Source organism: Diplotaxodon limnothrissa, linkage group LG23 (assembly GCF_057381915.1).
Source record: "Diplotaxodon limnothrissa isolate DT_005_m linkage group LG23, D_limnothrissa_male_GT1.1, whole genome shotgun sequence".
NCBI classification, from domain to species: domain Eukaryota; kingdom Metazoa; phylum Chordata; class Actinopteri; order Cichliformes; family Cichlidae; genus Diplotaxodon; species Diplotaxodon limnothrissa.
This window is the reverse complement of record NC_140617.1, coordinates 13,166,195-13,186,995: the sequence shown is the minus strand read 5'-3', so window position 1 is coordinate 13,186,995 and position 20,801 is coordinate 13,166,195. Positions and strand designations below refer to the sequence as shown.

Below are 20,801 nucleotides of genomic sequence, written 5' to 3'. Positions count from 1 at the left end.
TCCTCCTTCTATATCCACACGGCTCGCCTCGGCAGCCGTGACAAACACTAACTATACAAGATAACACAACACGCTAACTATACACTCCACGCTAAACGTCGCAAATCTCTCCCATCTCAAAACTCTCTCTCTCTCACTCGCTTACTCTGTCTTGCTGCCATCACTCCCATAACTTCCCCCTCTTATATTCAGTGTTAACTGTAGCTAGGCTCAAGTTGTTAATGCTATCTTATTTTAACTCATTCACTGTTATTGACGTCTATAGACGTCAATTGAAAAACTTACGTTGACTGCCATTGACGTCTATAGACGTCAATTACGTTTTCAATGGGAGGGGCTAGAATACAACCTCGGGCAGCTTGTCAGTGAACATCAGACTGCTTGAAATGTATTTTTCACAAAAAGCTCGTTTTCTCCCTTTTTTTGGTCAAAACAGGCATTTTTGGTGGAACCCACCTCTCTTCTACAGCTGATTACTAAAGAACGGAAAATGGTAGAAACAAGCTTTTTTTTTTGGATGGAAGAAGAGAGTCTGTTCTTCATTTTGGTAGGTTCAGCGTTTATGTGATCATAACACACAGTTTTCTGTGGCTCTTCAAAAATGAGTAAAAATGCTCAAAAACCCTGGCAGTGAATGAGTTAATAGACAACACTGTCATATGCAAAACTAGGGTGGCAAGATATCATTGTAGCGTGGCACATGCCACCCGACGCCACCCTTCTAGATCCGACCCTGGAGGTTTCCTTACACTACAGGTCATATTTTGCTTCCCATCTTTTTCTCCCCCACCCCAGAGTCAGGTTGATGCTTGCCATGACTGCAACGTAGACTGACTGAAAGTCGTGTTCCCCGTGTGCTGATTAGTAGGGCTGAACGATTATGGAAAATAATCTAATTGCGATTTTTTGCCCCAATATTGCGATTGCGATGCGATATGCGATTATTTTTTAAGGTCTTTGTCTTCTGTATTATTAAACAAAGACAAGCAATACATCATATAGTATGGCCAATACTATATTACATTAATTTTAAACTGTTCTTTCCTGGAAGACAGACCTCTGTTATGATGACATGAGGTGATGCATGAATTGATGACTGACATTTTTATTTAACTTCTTCAATCACAACAGTATATTTGAACATACACAATAGTTTATTTTTAGCTTACAAACATCTGAGCATAAAGTGCTGGCAAGGAACCCTGGTGTAAACATTAAAATGAAAGTCAGTACAATGTGCAGATTGCAGAAATATACATAAACAAAATCAGTGGCTTTACCACACTCAGTTTTTCGACATCTGTGAACTACTAGACAGTCATTCAATTAAAAAATAATATTAAATAAATAAAACTAATAAATAAAAAATACACACATCTTACTGATCTCTGCAGTCAGTAACATTACACATAAAGTGCAAACATAATAGCAATTGTATAAACACACACACAAACACGCCTTTAAAATTTAAAGGCGTGAAATTGGACGGTCTAGTTCTGATTAGCGTCACCGCTGTCTCGGTGGAGTTTAATAAACTCGGCCGTCTGCTTCTTGCTATCTAAAATATAACCAGACACTGGTGTAAATTCTCGACTGTCTCATACTTCTGTTTAATAAGTTTTCTGTTTGACGTTTAGTCAGCTGTGTGAAAACCAAGGAGGAACCCACCCGGGGGATTAATAAAGTTTTATTTTATCTAATCTAATAACTTTAATCTCAGCCAAACCGATTTACTCACGAACAAACAAAACACTGAAAAAAGCCCAACAATAACATTTTTAGGTTGTCTAAGTGACTTATATATTACGTTTAACCCGAGCAGCGAAACTCCGCGGTGATCTGAAAATGATGTGCCGGGAGTTGTGCCGCTCTCGGCCGCATCAGTAACCCTCGAGCTCCCGGCTAGCTGTCGAGCTGGTGGGTAGCAGACGCCTCTGAAAACGTCGAAGCACTTTTACAAATATGGGATATCTTGATAAACCGAGCAGATATTTGATGTTTACACAACTACTTTCTCGCCTGAAAATATGTTAAAAGTTTATTTTGTGACCCAGAAGGATTAGTATGAGTAATTTTAAAACTTAGTAGCGGCCGCCATTGCTGGAAACTGGAGTTTGGCTGGGCCGCGCTATGAATTCTGGGATATGGTAGTAATTTGGACAGCCTTCGGCACGTCGCTGTGACGTAATCGGTCTACAAATGCGGCCTCAGGAGGATGCAGCCCATGAATTTGGACATGTCCAGAGTATAATCGCAGCCTTTGCGGTTAGAAAATTGCACTTGATCATGTCGCGATATTATCGCAAATGCGATATATCGTTCAGCCCTACTGATTAGCCTTCCTACCTCTAACTGCCGCTCTCTGTTTGGCTGTTTTGCATTGAGCAGGGGCAGGTTGTGATTTGCTACCCTCGGCCCTCCTCTCCGGGGCTGGACTTGTTCACAGAGTTTGCAGGCGGAGTCACTGGTTTCCCCTCTGAGATAAATAGTGCGCGGTACAAGTGGGAGCAACGCGCAATCGACTGTCCTTTTCTGTTTCCTGCGAGGGACAGTCGACAGTCTCAGCCTGAGAACTGAGACGCAGCAGAGCCGTTAAAGCAGAGAGAAAGCGACACGGGGGGGAGTTACCATGTCTGGAAATAAAGACAGCGACGGAGGATGGAAGAATTTTGTGTGGAATTCGGAAAAGAAGGAGTTTCTAGGGCGCACAGGAGGCAGCTGGTGTGAGTACTCTTTTTGTTCTTTATTTCCGGCAGGCGGGCTGCTGGTTGTTGATGATGGAGCAGAGTGGAAACCGACCGTGCTCACAGCGGATTATTTGTATTTTGACTCAATGTTTTGCCGGTGCAGACGTTCGCACCTGTTAGAGCTCCCAGCCGGAGGCGCGCCGAGTCGTGACTTTGCCTTTTTAACGGAGGCTGCGTGCGCAAGTTGGTGTTTAAAACGAGAATGAAGTGAAAAAAGGTGATACACGAAGGAGTGCTCGATACGGATCGATTGGAGTCCAAAACAAGGACAGTAAATGAGGACAATAAGCCAATTTGGTTTCCGTGGACGTAAATGATTTCCTCCTTTTGGGGTGTTTCTTTGCATTTTTCAGGGCTCCCGCGGTCATAGGTGTTCATTACGAAGGCGTAGCCCTGATTAGCGGCAGTCTTTTCTGAAAAGGTCATCTTGAAGGACAGCCGAGACTTTTACCTGAACCAACAAGTTGGTAGCTGCCGCCGTTTATTTTGTTGTTCTGAGTGTCAGCCCTCCGCGGGGAGCAGGAGAAGGGCTGAGGACATTTTATTCCTGCCTTTAATAAACCCGAGCAGCTGATCCCTGGACCCGACACCCGGGCCCAGCTCTGCCTTCCCCACGTTTTAACTCGAACCCGGGATTACTGGATCCGGCTCTAATCGTTTCAGCGCCGTTTTCAATACTTTAAGACGCCTAACGCGGTCCGCAGCGGTTGATGGTTTGATGGGATCACTGCCCTGCATTACATAGCGCCAATTAGGCTCGTTAAACCGTTTTGCACGTCAGATATGGCGCGTATGTGCGCGTCTCCCCCTCCTCTCCGGACGCCGCACGGTAACACTGTGATCACGACTCACATGTCTCCCGGGCCGCCCCTCTCTGTATTTTTATCCTGGAAGAAATGAGGCGTCGCTGTGTGCGCGCGTTGAAGCGCATTCTTCGGGGCTTAATGAAAGCTTCAAACTAACACGTTTATTTCTGAGAAACGGTAATTCTCTGTGGCTCAAAGCACGGCTGTGTGTTGCGATTAAAATCAGGAGCTGCTCTCGGGTGGAACATTTCACCCACTCCATGTTCTAGGTGGTGGTGTGGGGTTACCAGGCTGGTAGTTCAGTGTCCCGTGGAGCACACGCAGTGAGCCATGTTGCTTTAGCAGCAACAGGTATGTCTGCTCAAAGCATCTCTGGCCACAGCGCTGATCACAGACTTGTTTGAGGCTCAGAAAAAGCCTCTGAGTGTGACCCAGTCTTTATCCCCCAACTTGACACAAGCCTCTGTGGTTGTCTTATTTTTGGTCATTTCATAACCACTGATTTATTTTAGTTTGGGTTAATTAAATGGCACATAAATATTCTTACGCTTCAAAGTCCTCTTTCATTTCAAGACTGTAAAGAAAAAAGCCCTGATTGGATTTTTTTTTTTTACTACAAACACATCCGGATCATGAACACAGCACCGTCATCTGCTCAGTGATTTCATGGTGGATGACGGTCAGGTTTTTCCATAAAGGACTTTTTTCTGGTTTGAAATGGGCCTTTTGGGGTGGAGGGGTGTCAATTAACGTCACTTAACAGAAGTCTGTGCTTTTTCCTGTTACTTTTTCTGCCTCCCCCCCCCCCCCCCCTTAATAAACAAAAGTATCTGAGCTTGACTAAATAAAATGACAGATGATACATTTTAAGCCTTTTTGTTTTGTCCCCCCCCCCAAGAAAAAAACCATCCTCGTAGCTACAGTGAAAGCCCAAAAACATGTTAGACTGGACCAGGGATTTTTTTATTTATTTTTTTAAACAATCAACTGGCACAAAAGCAGTCAAATACAGATAACACAGATTGGTGCCTTTACTTACAGCATCATGTGCTGGTAGATTTATAATTTAAAATCTGCAAAACTTTAAAACATACAGTGTGCAGTACAGAGTAAATCATTAGCACATTAAACTGTGTTTCAGTAAAACACTCGTGCTAATTGTGTGCCATGTGAGTCGCTTGCACTTTTCATAAAGACAGACAGGAAGTGGCGCGGTGACAGCGTCAGTCTTGGCGCTCGTTACGTCTCCTCCACGTGTTTGTCTCAACATGCCAGACGGAAAGTAGGCTGCGGGGCTGGTGAAGGCCTCTGCGAGCGTGGAGACACATGTGGTATGAATGCGGGGACAGTCCCTTCACGGCGTGCTGCAGCAGCCTGCTGGGGGAGGTGCTCTCAATTCAGAAGCTGCCTTTCACCACCCCCTACGTCTCCCTCCATGCTGTTTACTCTGAGCCCTGCAGCGTTTCAGGCCGCTCCGATCGCTCAGGTGAAATCACACAAACTGACAGCCAGACAACAGGCTGTACACATACTCAGCCACAACATTAAAACCACTAACGGCGCGAACAGCCGCCCTCACGACGGAAGCTTCTGAGGAATCTCCTGGCAATCCAATGGGTCTTTAATCTGACACAGACCATCAAAGCCCTCCTAGTGTTGCCACTTGGCAGCCATTTTGAAGCATGATCTAAAATGAGCTGAGTTTCAGAGGCGTAGAATCTCCAGTCAGCTCTGAAAACTGCCCCAAAAGTTTGTTGAATTTGCCCCAGAGAGAGGTTTTTAAAAGCTCTTTTCTCCTAATGAAGTTTTACTTCCACCACTATTTCTGAGTGCCATGTCTTTCTTTTAACATCTGTGGTGCCTTCAAACATCTCCCTCCCCCATGATAAGGTGACTGGTGCTTACACCGTGAAATTGGCCTGACCTCAAGACCCCCCCCCCCCCCCCCCCCAAATGTTGGTCTGATAAAGCCAAAAAAGTCTGCTGCCAGTTACCATTGCAGCGCACACAGAGGGTACAAAGTTTCAGGCAGGTGATTCTAATGTTGTGGCTGATCCTGTTCTGATTTCAACAGGCCAAGACGGGTAAAGAACACCCGATTGGATGGTCCTTCCTGCTGCGTGCCACACCTGTTTGACATCTTTTCACTCGCACACGAGGAATAAGCCGTTATTTGTTTTGCAAATTCACCTCCCCTGCACAGCAGGCGGTTATTGCAGCATATTTTTCCGAGATGGCGCACTCCTAGGAGTTGACAGAACTGTCAGAAACCCGCGCCTATTGTCAGGCACTGCTTCATAGGACACTAGCAGCCACCGCTTGGGGCCCGACTAGACTCATCCCAGAGTCTAATCATGCTCTGTATTGAGGGGGGGGATTTGAGGGGAAAAAACCAAACAAATTCTGCTTGCGTCTTTGCTATCACAGGCAGCTAGCCAAGTGGCCTTTAAAGGCCTTAAAGCGAACCTCCTTTCAGGTTCGCTGAGCTCTTTTCTACTTGATAGAAAATCAGAATCAGCATTTTTAACCTGCCACAGATCATAACTGGGTGTCCGGGGGCTTTTCGGAGGTGACTACGACCTTAAGCACAATTGAGCATAGAGTTACAAAGAGTCTTTGTTACCTTAGTTAACAGAGGTTCAAGCATCCCCCCCACCCCCACTGTTTTGGCCATCTGAACAACAACAACCTTTTAAAGCTTGCTGAAATTAAACCACACTTACAATTTACAAATTTGTTTGATCTCAAAACTTATTTTCCTCTGGAACGCCAAAAATCTGATGGGGAAAATCAGGAAATATGATGCTGATGGTTTGATTGCATCATACAGGGAAGCATGTGCCGTTACAGTTTTGTTCACTCGTGTAATGAAGCGTTTGCCTAAATTCATCACATTTCTATGCACAGGAGCATGAACAAGGACTTTTTCTTTTCTTCTTTTAATCCTAATTGTTGAAGGTGACACAGCCGGGGGGGGGGGGGGGGGGGTCTGCAGGACTGAACAGTGACTCATCCTGTTGCTCTGGAAGCACAGCCAACCCACCTTCTGCGTGATCTGTTTAAACTTTAAATTAGGTGAAAAGAACCTGGGAAAGGGGTTTATGAAGGATATGTTGCTGTTGTGAAGAAATGCAGTACATTTTCCTGGGTTTTGGGTAGCTGATGCTAGTCATGCTCTAATAAAGCAGTCAGTCTTATCACCTTCAGGTGCTTGTGACTTCTGAAATCTGAGGCGATGTTATATTTCACATTTGAAACAGTTTCTTTCTTGCTGCTTTCATCTCAGTAATTTGATTTCTCTTCCTTCCTCTACAGTTAAAATCCTCTTGTTTTATCTGATTTTCTACGGATGCTTGGCTGGAATTTTCGTTGGGACCATTCAGGCATTGCTGCTAACATTAAGCAAAGACAAACCCACCTATCAGGACAGAGTTGCTCCCCCAGGTAAGCACATCCTCTTCCTCCTCACCTTTCTGACTTTGCTGCTGCATCAGCTCAGCGATCAGACAAAAAGCCTGTTGGTGTTTCGTGGGCGTTACAGACGACTGTTTGGGAGGGGTGTGCCTCTGAGCAGCTCCTCTATCGGCAGTGTTTCTGACCTTAAATAGGTTCGGCCATTTTGTCCTTCACTCCCCTCAGCCGGTCGATGTTCCCCCTGCGGGCAACAGGGGAACTAAAATGTGTGCTATGATTATGCATCACAGCTGGCACGACTGCATGTACTTGCGTGACTACAGTTTGTGGCTTGTTTCTTCAAAGGAAGAAAAAGTTTTGTTTTTCCACCACAGCTTTTAAAGGCTTGAAGGGGGGGGAAACCTAATGTGTAATCTCGTGAGAGTGTCATCAGACAACGCTGCAGCAGTTTAAAAATTTCCTGTGCGCTCTGAGACTGATTTGAGTGCCAAGCCTCATCTCGCGGTTTGCACAGCACATGCTCTGCCCCTTAGCAGTATTTTTAGCAGCCATTCTAGATGACTGGCTGCATGTGGCTGCCGTTTTGTTCACGACTGTTGACAATCAGAGATTAGAGCGAGCAGAACAACAGCGTGAGCGTAGAGAGCTCTAAGCTGAAGCAAGTTTCCAGAAGTGGCATGATCAAGGAAGCGGCGAGAAAGGTTCTTTTTTTTTTTTCTTTTTTTCTCTCCCTTCGGAGCGTGATCCCGCCTCCCACTCAGAGGCTAAAAGTTTCCATTGTGAGAGAAACACACGTGAGAGTGGATGGGTGGGGGTTGGTGAACTTTCACAAGCCTCCTCTGACACTCAAACTGCTGCTTCTCCTCTCGCCGTCTCAACCGGCAGCTCGAGTCCCGCTCATATCTGCGGCAGCAAATAAAACAGGTCCTGCGGCGAGGCCGAGAAGGGTTTCGCGGCTGTCATGCTGCCTCTAGCTACTCTCACTGTCACACTCTCCCCTCGCCACGCCTCGCGCACCAACTCTGTGGAAAATTACTGCTGTGAGGAGCTCTCAGAGGAAATCCCCAAGACCCTCACATTGTCCTTAGATAATGGAGAATGCTCACAATGGCTCACGTGCCATGTCATGTTGCTTCTCTAAGATATTTACACTTTTTTTTTTCACACAAATTGAGTTTTTTCTTTTTTTCTTTTCTTTTTTTCTTTTTTTTTTTTTTTTAAATAAGATGTTTTTATTTTTTTGTCCCATGACTTTTGTTTTCCTACCAAACCAGTGTGGTGTTTTTGCAGGTCTGTCACACACCCCACGCTCAGACAAATCTGAAATTTCTTTTAAGAAGAGTGATCCGAGTTCATACAGAAAGTATGTCCAAAGCATGAACGAATTCCTTGAGCTGTACAATGAGACAAAGCAGACTGGGGACTCCTACGAGGAATGTGGAAGCAAGTATCATACAATGCAATCAGCTTTCACCATTTGTCACTCATGAGTGGATGTTTGAAGATCTAAACTTAAATTTTGTTTTCTTACTTGTGGCATTTTCAGCGCTTCCTAGCACATACAAAGATCGAAGTATGGAAGAAAAGAAGAAAGTCTGCAAGTTTTCTAGGTCTTTGCTGAAAGACTGCTCAGGCACAGACCCTGATTATGGCTTCATGGAGGGGAACCCATGTGTTATCATAAAGCTCAACAGAATTGTCAACTTCCGACCAAAGGTATAGTTACCGCTTAAATTCAAAGGCTAATAAGTAGCGCAAAATGGCACCAGTCCTTTTTTTAAATTCTTTTAATGAGCTTAGGCTCACCTCAGACATTAATTTAACCTGCAGGCATGAAGTAAACTGTAGTCCTGGACTGTGCTGCTCTGTTTTTATATACCTGAATATCAGTATAATAACAGCACAGGTGGCGGTGATATGCTGTGTAGCTAAGTTAGAGCTAGCTGGCTAACATCCCCCATTTTGGCTGTAAACTTGTGAAGCTTTGCTTTGTGGCCTTAAGATGTAAGTAATCTGTACTCAATCATTTGGCTACCTTAGTGGACCGTTTCTGAGTGAACAATCGTAGCACTATAGCGCTAGTAGAATTGCCTTTTCAAGGAAAAAAGATGTTGTAAATTACAATAGAGAAACTTCTCATTCCCATCTACTCGTAGTCTCACTGCCTCTCAAATGACTAAAACAAGTGAGATGTGCTTGCAGTGAGCTCTTGCTCAGAGTAGAGTTGGCAATCATTTGTCTCAAAGGTCAAATGTGTGGTGTCAGGGGAGCTAAGGGGTCAGAGCAAACAGAAAACCCAAATCCACAAACAGAAAAGCAAATACCCCCCCCAAAAATTACAGGGAGTGCATTTCCAACTTAGGAAACCTTACAGACATGTGAACCATCCATGAAGCTTTTTCCATTATGTTTGAAAATGGAAAACTTTTGAGAAGCTGGAGCTTGAAGTTGCATTGTGGTTAATGTAGGCACCAATAAGTGAAAGTTTAATTTAAACCAGTTATTGCTTGTTTGTTCTTTCTTTAGGCTCCTTCAAACAACTCATTACTAGAAGAACTGCCGGTGAAAGTTAGCTCTAACGAGATCCCCATTTACTGCAAGCTTAAGGTACGTTTGCGAGAGCGTGTGGCTGTGGCCTTCCAGTTCACAGATACAGGGAGAATGAATATTTGTCTTCAAAAGGACCGGCTGTAAGTCTCACTCAAGTATTGTGTTTGCAGAGAGCTGAGGATGAAGGCCAGATCGGAGAGATAAAGTACTATGGGATAGGCCAAGGCTTTCCTCTGCAGTACTACCCATATTACGGCAAACAGCTGCACCCCGACTACCTGCAGCCCTTGATGGCCGTTCAGTTCGTCAATGTGACGGAGGGAAAGGAGATCCGCATCGAGTGCAAAGCATTCGGAGACAACATAGATTACAGCGAGAAGGACCGCTACCAGGGACGCTTTGACATAAAGCTCACCGTGTCGTGACCTGAGCTACTGCGAGCACTCAATTTGAAAACGAATCCAACTTAGAGAAACCCGTTCAGATAAAAACCACCACTAGTCTTTGAACATTCATAATATACAGGACCTACACTTAATCTGTGTGCTTTACACTAGCTTTTCTGTGTGTTCGTCGAGGGTTAGAATGTAAAATACAAAAGTAGCAATAGCAAATATTTATTCTACTGTACATGAAAAGATTCCTTGAGCCATGGGAAACGTTCATCCATTTACTGTAAAACGGCAATTCCACTACTGACGTGTAGCGAGTTGTTTTCTGTCCCGAAATACTTCACCCTTACGTGGTTTCTATATATTTTTGGAGTGTCCAGTGCTGTAGTCTAGTCCCAGCTGTAACCTCTTTGTCTTATGTCCGCTTTAGTGGTCCAAGGTGTGTGCGCGCGTGTGCTCGTGTCTATGTGCAGGCGTTTACAGGAGTGTGTGTTCATGTGCTCTGACTAACTGAATTACTGGCATGGTACTCTGAATGTTTAAGGCCCACGTCTGAGTAAATAAGTGCTCTGTGTTTGCGCTTCGTCGTCCCGGTTATTGGAGGAGGGGCACATTTGTTTTGTTCACCTTAGCTGTTAGATATGGTTTGATTACATTTATGTTTGATACTTTAATGCAATTTTTTTTTTTTTTTTTTTTTTTTTTCCTTTCTGATTCTTAGTGTAGCGCTTTGTGGGTCCAGCCTAGAAGACAGTCACCTCCACAGAAACAGTGGCGACTCAGTTCTCTAAAATTGGTTTGCTGGAGACATCACGTGACGTGATGCTACTTGGTATTGAATGTTTTAGCCATTTTCATGGTGGACAAATTTTATATTTATGCAGTTGTACAAATTTTTTTTTATTTTATTTTTTTTATTTTTTTTATTTCCAAAAGTGTAACGTATGAATCTAATACCAAAGTCGCTGGTCAAAAAGTTCAAGAACATCAGAGGCAATGCAGTATCCCGTGTAATACGTTTTAGTTGGTGTTAAAAAATACTTAATTCAGTGTTGAAGATCAAAACACTTGTCAGGAGTCTGCTCTTGTTACTTTATTTAATCTGCATAAGGCTGGAACAATAAACAGAAAAATGAGAAAACTGGAAGTGTTTGACTGTGTAGTTCAACGTGGTTTTCATCCATCCAAAATCTTGAAGAAATACTGCACCTGGAAAAGGAATTTAAGGGACATTTATAGTAACAGCTGATGAATTAACACTGTCTGACACCTCAAATGTCTCTGCACAAGCCCTTTCTTTGCTACTGTTCCAGTCAGGGGAAAATGGCAGCTCAGTCAGTCATAGGCTAATGTTCAACAAGGAGGCGTTTGTCCAGACTACAGATCAGGAGTTTTCCTGAACAATGACGCACGATGGGTCAGGCCCACTCCCTGCAAAACAATGGTTTTGTTTCAAATTCCTCTGCCATTCTTGCTTTTCTAAAACCAGTGTGATCTGAGGCTGCCCCGGCCCACAGGGCGCAATCATGAGACTGGACATGGCCTTAGAGTCCAGGAAGGTTTCGTTCTCGCTAAATGTGAGGTACTTATTTATGCAGGGGCTCAGGGTTTCTTCATAGTGTCTATCTGGAAAAGAATGAGAGGAGCTGTACAGCTAACACATTATGGGTGTCGTTTCAGTGTATGGAGTGCACAACATGCGCATGCGCCACCCACCTCCAAAACACTGTCTTCGGGGAGGTCTGTGCAGTGGACGGCGTTTTTCACTTTGTCTTTGCCGTACAGGGCGCGCAGCGTGGTTGGACGAAGGTGCCGTGCAATTTCCTGTCGGATGGAAACATCTGGATTATCACGTGTTCATTAGCGTTGCACTTCAACATTAAATTAAGTGAATTCGGCGCTGTGACGCCATCTCTATCCTGGTGTCAAAGTCTGTGGACAGTTGTGAAAGTCAACATCCTGTACCGGCAGAGTGATTACTCAGCGGCTGAACATGTGATCCTGTGGAGGAAGTGACAAAACAGACACCCAGCAAATTTTCCACTGACTTAGGGGTGGGGGCCTCGGTTCTCAAGCACATTTTCACCACAGCTTTTCAAAAATGACTTTACTTTTTGCTCATCTTTTGCAGAGACCAACTGGCAAAGCAAACTAACCTTCATTAAATAAATAAACCCTCCCTGAATATGTAACACTAAATCCTGAGTACTGTACAATGAATGGCTGTTTAAACCTTTTCCTATTATTATTATTATTATTATTATTATTATTATTTATTTTTTTTCTAAATTTCATTTCCATGATGGATAACTTGTTGACTTGTAGTTTTACAATCACATTTGGAGCCTTAACCTCCCTGTCTGCTCAGTTAAGACTTGACTTTCTAGCTGCGGGCAACTGTTTAAGAAATGGTTTAGATTTTCAATAATATACAAAAAGGGCAAAAAAAAAAAGTAAACCAGACACTCGATTAGTAGAAGGTCCAGACAGCAGACAGCTAGCAGTGATTTAACTGTGACCGAGCGTTTGCTGTTACGAACTGGCTTGATTCATCAGTTTCTTCTACTGACTTAATTATATGAAGACTAAATATTCTTATACCTCATATCTATTACATGTTTAACTTACCATCTACATTTTAAAAATTGATATGAAACCATCCTTGAAGTTTAAATTTTGAATCTTTAATTTGAAGCTTTTTGTTTGCATTGGGGTTTTTTGTATTTATATAGAAAGCATTTTGTGACACTGTTTTACAAATTTGACTTTCAGACTAAAACCACTCCCCTTTCCTTTATTTATAGTTAAGTATAACAAATTTTTTTCATTTTAATTTCTTACGGGCTACAAATCAAGTCTTTTTATTCAACACTTTTGTCTGACCGCTATAGAACAGTAGCCACCTTCTTCCATGCAGCACATTTATCTTCAGTCTATTTCTGACACTCCTAAGGTCAGAGCTGGCCTGTCTCATCCTCTTGAGTTTCCAGGAAATGAAACCCTCCCAACAATGTCTGCCATCAGGAGAGGGGTGTCTGATGAATAGTTCATTTACCAAAATGCCTGTTTAATCTAAAGCAAATCTTACGCAACGTGAAGTAATATTTGATATGCTGGGAAAAGCAAAAAATATGATGGTGTTAACACAGCAAGGGTTGTGTGGTCTTTGTGTTCGGCAGCAGGGAAACATTTCTGACTTGTTTATCCTTCGGTGGATTATGAGCCTGCAGACAAAAGACAGGAACCAGTTTGAAGGTCACAAATCACCCAAGGCTTCCTCTCAAAGAGATGCATTGTCTTTCGAAAAAACCAGTTGGAAACCCATCTGCTGTTCGAACAATCGCACTACACAACACGTAAAAGACTACAAAGGAAAATAAAGACTACAGGCTCAAGGACTCGTAGCTAAAGATCAGCTGGGAACTTTGTGTCAACTGAGTTTTGTTTTTTTTTAAAACTCCCTTTTAAGGTTAGACATTTGATTAGGACGTCAGTAATGGCGGCTTTCCACCAGGCTGCCATAAAAATGACACTTACAGCTTAAAAACTAACCACCAACTAACACCCATTGCATCAAAAATGGAACTGTTGCTAACAAAAAGTTGTTTTATAGGTATTTTTAGGCTTGGCCAGCAAAAGACTACCAGAAGCATGATGAATTTCTTTCACCTCGGCCTTCTTGAAACAAAGTCAATTGATTAAGAATTGATTAAGCTCAGAAAACACCCATGGATGTCCAGCATTCAACTCCAATTTTACAATCTACCAGTTTCTGATCAAGCACATGTTAGCATGCTAACAAGTAAGCAGACTTCCCTCGTCCTGGAGTGAGGGTTGTGGATCCCTGGAATAAGGCCTGTGGTTATGGTGAATCATAAAATACAACAGTAAAAACACCTTCAACATTCAGCATCATCATGCTAAATAGAAGCGGTTAACGGTGCATTAAAGTCGCGCACTTGCGGTACAGCTTATTTACAGCCTAACATTAACTTCTAAGTTCTTGCAACTGCGTTTATGGTTCAAATGAATTATACAACTGGAAATTTTTGTGGAGATTCTCCTCATCTCTGGAAGACAGCAGGAACATCAACAGGTCTCCTAATATGGCTGTTTGCTGAGTGTGCGTGCTGCTGGTGGGAAACACAGTATAACATCCTGTGCAGATCTGCAGTTTATGTGTCCCGTGCCACATGAGACTAAAGCCAGCGATGGCAAAGGGGAAGTCAGGGGAAGATTTACTTAGCAATAAAAGAATTCTTTGCAAAACACTGCTCTCTGTAATTGCATTATCTACCCATGAGTGGCCTGCTGTCAGTGTTTAATTTGATTTTAATGAGTCCCATAGTGTACCAGACTGATGCTCACATAACAACTGCTAACTCTGGTGGCCAGCAAAGACTCGGGCACAGGGACCTAGTGGTCACATGAACACACAGATATGCCTGATCCTTAACACCCTGCTGACTGTCCCACCCTGCTGAGAAGAGCAAGACATTGAACTGATACTTGAGTACACCCACTGTACTGCACTCTTTGAGCCTAAAGTCACGAATACTACAAAAAGTGAAGTGCTTAGATTGAGAGTTTTCTATCACCATTATTGAAGTTTTAGAAAATATATATTTTTTAATTAGACAAAACATTAAACACAGCCTCTAAAAAATGTAAGAAAAAAGAAATTTCAATAAGGCAGAAATTACACAGACAGAAAAAAAATAAAAGGGAAATAAAACAGTTCAGTGAGAGAATGTCTACGTACAAACGAAAACAGTGTAAAAATCTGAAGTTACAATAAAAAGGCTCTACAAAAAAAATAAAACTGAATAAAACAGTGCAGGTTTGAAATTAAACCACAGAGATGAGGGAACAGATGACTGGCTGCTGTGTTATTTCTTTAAAAAAGGAAAAACTAAGCAGTGTATCCTGTCTTCGACCTCTATCCTTGCAGCTCTTTAGCTGGAAACGATTTCTTGTTTATCTTTTTCCTCTTTTATTTTCATTCCATGGAACAGATAAAAGAGAAGCAGATCCTGAAGCTGCTGCCAAAATGAAATATGGGCACGGACGTCTCAGTAGGCCAACTTTAAAAGGAACAACGAACGTGTCTGGTTACAGTTTCCATCGTTAGGGTTTTGGGTGCTCTAAACTGGACTAAATTTAGCACGGAGACCTCTACAGAGAAGCCGATACTTTTTTCCACTAAACCATTACGCCTCAAAAATCAATAGGAAAAGCATATTTTTCACCATTACAATGCAGGGCTGGTTTGATAGCCTTGTGTAACGGGAAGTTTGGGCCTGTCGGATCATCTCTTACAGTAATATCTTTAGTTGGAACACAGTGGCCATCCATGCTGCTTGTGTATAATCTAAGAAAGTAAAGCTGTATAGACGACCGTTGTGTCTGTCCACTCTGATAAGAGGACACATCACAAGACACGGTGCAATCTTATGACTGAGTGAGTGCAGCGCAGGGAAGCTGAAGGGTGGAGGTGTGAATATACCAGCGCTCTTTATGCCTAGTTAATGCACTTGGCTGTATATTCGAATCGTTTCTGCTCCCTCCTGTATGGAAACACTGGGATTAAATTGATCTAGCATCCACTCTGGCATGATGAAGTGGGTTCGAGGTCATTGAATCTGTGCTGTGTATAGATTAGTCAAACAGAATTAAATCAATAGTCTATTCTTACCACAAACAACTGACCCTTAACTATGAATAGACTTGTGGGGGTGACAGTGTTTGTGCAGTCTAATCTGTCAGCCTGATAGTGATGTCGGGAGTGTCTTTACGCACACATGCACGCACACGTACGCACACACTACGTTTGATAAGAAAACATTCCCTACTGTGCCCGCTGTTTGAAGAATAACGACGTCTACGGGGGTAAAAACCATGATTTTTGTCAATATTTAATCTTCATTATTTAACTAAACCGAACTGTAAATATTTGCCAGAAAATTCAAATTTTTTAAAAAACTGGAGTGTTGAAACTTTGGACAGATTCAAGAAAAAAGAAATCAAGCATCAATGCATTTTTGAGTTTTAATTTGTATGAGGTGACATAAAGGTCTTAGAAACTACAATATGGTTACTAAAACGTAAAAAAACTCTGACTTTCTGCTTCCAACATTATGAGTGAAATGCAAACCATTTCCAATCTACTGTTGTACTTTTGACTGAGCTGCTCATATATTTTTGTGCGCATTGATGATGTGGTCAAACTCTGTACCGACTGGACTGGCTGGATTTAGCTACATGTGCCTGTCCACAGAAAACGAGCAGAGCGGGCAGCGGTTCCTGGGATAGATTGTGGGGTTGTGCTTGCAGAGCTGGTTCTAATGTTAGCCTGTAATGTTGGGCACTCAACCATTTATCCAGTTTTAAACTATAAGGAGGCATGGACAGTGTTTTTGTATAATTAAGGAAGTAATAAAGTACTCGGTAATCAGATTAAGCATGACCTATGCACGTGAGCATCAGTTGCATAACAGAATGAGAGCGCGTCCCATATCTGATGATGGTTGTGTGTGAAGTGTAATAAGAGTTTCGGGTTATTGTCCTCATAAAGTACCCCACCCAGTGCCACTGAAATCATCTGCACGTGAAACTTAAATCTCACATCTCTAATATTATCCAGCCTTTTCCCGTTTCTGTCAGCCAGTAATTTGTAACCGTTAATACACGCTTTCATTTTCATCCCGTCTAGATCACTTTAACTCACTTGTCAGTGCATGTTTCAGTTCTTTGTTCAGTTGATGCATAACAAAAGCCAGTGGGTGATCAGCCCCGTTCCTGCTTTCTTTCACTGTCTTCCAGTGAAATTTGGAATTTATTTTAAAATTGAATTAAATCCATTCAAGGCCATCCGCTCATACAGCAGACCTGCTGACGCCTTAAACCTGTGCTCAAACCTACAGTAGAAAATTTTACATCTTTTAAATGGGTCTTCTTGACCAGAAGGCCATCTTGGCTTAAGCTGATCTGGAAACAAAAAGGGTGCACTTGATTTATATCACAACACAAAAATGGCAAAAGTCAAATCCTTTGATGTGTTTTCTTGTTCTTCTGAAGCTGCAGAAGCCAAAATTGTAACTGAAATTAAAATCCAGCTAATCATCCAGCCCTGACTTTCTTCTCAGAGACCTCTGCCCTTATGTGACTAATCTGATGGATCACAGAGGTGAACTCTTCTGAAGAGCAGGAGTGCTGATGTTTAGGTGATTTGTCAGATTATAACGAGGTGAGAGTGAGGCCATGTGGTGATTAAACTGTTTGACCTCCCAGTTAGTCAGAAAACTCTGAAGCAATCAAAGCGGTTAGAGTCCTGTATGGGGCAAGAGGGCTAAAAAGAAATGACAGCAGCTCAGTGAACAGTCTCCTCAGACTAATCGGAACCACAGCTGCAAAAGTTATGCATTATATTTATTAGCTTTATAGTTACTTTTCAACTAAGTTAGATCTTAGATTGCATTTACTCATTTCAGTTTGGAAATGTTTCGTTTTTAATGTGGATTTTTATTGTATTTTCGTTAGTTTGTACATTTTGTGTTTGTTTTGTTTTCATTCCTACTTTTAGTTTTTTGTTAACTACAATAACTATTAATCTTTGTTAGGGTCAATGAAATAATTTCCCCATTAATCTAAACACATTTCTTCTTCTGTTGGGTTATTCCATATAAATCAGACAAATCTGAAAAGGTTTGTAGTAGCCAACTGATTCTTCAATAAGTTGAATATTTTAACCGGATCAATGGAAAGTTTTCTTTCACCCTATGAACATTTTAATGAGTAATGGGCTGAAATTGTACAATCCTCATCGATTCATAAATACACCTGGTGACAGACTGAATTTTGGTAACAGAACTTAAACGTGTTTTTTCAGCCTGAAAATTTCATGTGGTCATCCTCCTGTACTTTTCAAGTTATGAGGGTTCAAAAATGCTGGGGGAAAAAAATCAAAAAGTACCAAATCTGGACAGACACCTGTACGCTAGACCTGTATTCTACACTCAACAAAAATATAAACGCAACACCTTTGTTACTGCTCCCATTTCCCATGGGATGGACGTAGAGACCTAAAATTCATTCCAGATACACAATATAACCATCCCTCCCAAACAGTGGTCACAAATCAGTCCAAATGTGTGGTAGTGGGCACATCTGCTATATTGAGATAATCCATCCCACCTCACAGGTGTGCCACATCAGGATGCTGATCTGACATCATGAGTAGTGCACAGGTGTACCTCAGACTGCCCACAACAAAAGGCCACCCTGGAATGTGCAGTTTTTTGCGCTATTGGGGGTCTGGGGACCCAGAACCGGTCAGTATCTGGTGTGACCACCATTTGCCTCATGCAGTGCAACACATCGTCGCATGGAGTCTATCAGATTGTCAATTGTGGCCTGTGGAATGTTGGTCCACTCCACTTCAATGGCTGTGCGAGGTTGTTGGATATTCGTGGGAACTGGTACACGCTGTCGTATACGCCGGTCAAGCACATCCCGAACATGCTCAATGCGTGACATGTCCGGTGAGTATGCTGGCCATGCAAGAACTGGGACATTCTCAGCTGCCATCTGCCCTGAACAATGTGAACCATGATTCATCCGTGAAGCGCACACCTCTCCAACGTGCCAGACGCCATCGAATGTGAGCATTTGCCCACACAAGTCTGTTACGGCGACGAGCTGGAGTCAGGTCAAGACCCCGATGAGGACGACGGGCATGCAGTTGAGCGTCCCTGAGACGGTTTCCGACAGTTTGTGCAGAAATTGTTTGGTTGTGCAAACCAATTGTTCCAGCAGCTGTCTGGGTGGCTGGTCTCAGACGATCTTGGAGGTGAACCTGCTGGATGTGGAGGTCCTGGGCTGGTGTGGTTACACGAGGTCTGCGGTTGTGAGGCCGGTTGGATGTGCTGCCATATTCTCTGAAACGCCTGTGGAGACGGGTTATGGTTGAGAAATGAACATTCAGTGCACGGGCGACAGATCTGGTTGACATTCCTGCTGTCAGCATGCCAATTGCACGCTCCCTCATTGCTTGTGGCATCTGTGGCATTTTGCTGTGAGACAAAACTGCACATTCCAGGGTGGCCTTTTGTTGTGGGCAGTCTGAGGTACACCTGTGCACTACTCATGATGTCAGATCAGCATCCTGATGTGGCACACCTGTGAGGTGGGATGGATTATCTCAATATAGCAGATGTGCCCACTACCACACATTTGGACTGATTTGTGACCACTGTTTGGGAGGGATGGTTATATTGTGTATCTGGAATGAATTTTAGGTCTCTACGTCCATCCCATGGGGAATGGGAGCAGTAACAAAGGTGTTGCGTTTATATTTTTGTTGAGTGTATTTAGAATAATGTGTTATAAACTGAGCAGTGGAAAACACATCTTTATTTCGACATCAATGAGCAGCGGCGTAGAGTCATGTGCCCTGGAACGCATTAGCTAATTAACTTTAGCCTTAAATCTTCAGCAGAGCTGATTACAAGTGAAAAACAAGTTGAGTGTTTGATATTTTAAGAAGAATCACAGCTGAGTTGTCAGCAGCTGCTGCACCTGTAGCGGGTGCAGGTGTGGAGTCTGTCACTGTTATGGCAACCGAGCAGAGCGTCAGATCATCAGATTTCACATCACACACCAGCATAGTCACGCAGCTCGGGCTTCATTAACACACACACACACACACACACACACACACACACACACACACACACACACACACACACACACACACACACACACACACACACACACACACACACACACACACACACACACACACACACACACACACACACACACACACACACACACACAATATTTTTTTATCTGTCTAGTCTGACAACAAACAAGAGCTTTAAAAAAACCTGAGCTATGTATTATTTTTCCTGTAAGCAGCATTGAACCAAATAGTGAGCTCAGTCTAAATTAGAAATATCAGGGTTCTCCTTCACTGCTGTCCGGCTGCCAGCTTTAATTACTTCTCAGCAGATGTTTCCCAAAGAAGGTGAATAAGAAGAAGGTGCAGAAGATTTAGCCAAGCAAACGGGTATGTAAGGCTGCACAAAGAAAGGGGGAGGAGCGCGAATATAATTGTCTAAACTGGATCTACTCAGGACAATAAAAAGTAAAGCCACAGCAGAGAAATGTTATCTCTTAAGACGAGATACTTACCGTTTAATGCTGAACAACTTAAGACCTTTCATAAAAGGAGGATTTATCGCTGGGCTGCTGGATTACTTAAAGCTAGGTGCATGTGTGTGTTACATGTTGTATAATCACTTCATTTTTTTGTGAAGAGGACATTTGGAAAACTCCCTTTTAAAGACAGGCTGATGGATGGATAATCGTTTGCAGAGAATATTGATGAACATTTTGACATTTCACTTGTTGAACAGGCTGCTCCTGCAGAATTTAAACAGGAAACACTCACCGGATCAGCAGGGCCACAGAACTCCCTGAAGGTCTTTGGTGCGTCTGTGCCATGAATCTCCAGGGCCATGCAGGGTCCAGAGCACAGCTCGGTCACCATGTTCTGCGGGAACCAAGCGGAATTAAAACCCACCTAGTGCTATTGTTTTGGAGTGACACTGTGTACTTATATTATTATATTATATTTATAAACATAAGACTTCCTGCTAAGTTTAGAAAATATGTTTCTATAATTTGATTCCAGATATTGGTCGCACTCATCCTCCTTGTGCTTGCTGCTGTGGGTGAATATTATCAGGTGTCCAAAAACACTCCCGTGAGTGCACGTTTGAGAATCGTTTCATTTTTGCTGCCACACATGCATCACAAGGCTGACACTAAAGACGTATCTCTGACTTAACAGCAGTATCTGACGCTATTGGCGCCATTATTACATAATG

The 20,801-nt window shown here is 42.8% G+C and overlaps 2 protein-coding genes across 2 annotated transcripts in view; one reads left to right on the top strand and one right to left on the bottom strand.

Annotated features, from left to right (window-relative positions):
* The first annotated feature begins 2,504 nt into the window (after positions 1 to 2,504).
* Positions 2,505 to 12,121, top strand: atp1b1a (ATPase Na+/K+ transporting subunit beta 1a). Its single transcript, XM_085348860.1, has 6 exons — positions 2,505 to 2,723; positions 6,869 to 6,997; positions 8,258 to 8,410; positions 8,514 to 8,683; positions 9,494 to 9,574; positions 9,688 to 12,121. Exons 1-6 carry the CDS (start codon positions 2,630 to 2,632, stop codon positions 9,940 to 9,942), a joined length of 882 nt encoding a protein of 293 aa, XP_085204986.1. The 5' UTR covers positions 2,505 to 2,629; the 3' UTR covers positions 9,943 to 12,121.
* Positions 10,993 to 20,801, bottom strand: part of nme7 (NME/NM23 family member 7) — a 23,361-nt gene continuing 13,552 nt past the window's right edge. Inside the window, exons 10-12 of the mRNA XM_085348861.1 lie at positions 20,363 to 20,464; positions 11,626 to 11,733; positions 10,993 to 11,118 (exon numbers count right to left, since the gene is read on the bottom strand). Coding sequence (XP_085204987.1) covers positions 11,086 to 11,118; positions 11,626 to 11,733; positions 20,363 to 20,464 — 243 coding nt within the window. The 3' untranslated portion in view covers positions 10,993 to 11,085. The remainder of the gene's footprint in view (positions 11,119 to 11,625; positions 11,734 to 20,362; positions 20,465 to 20,801) is intronic.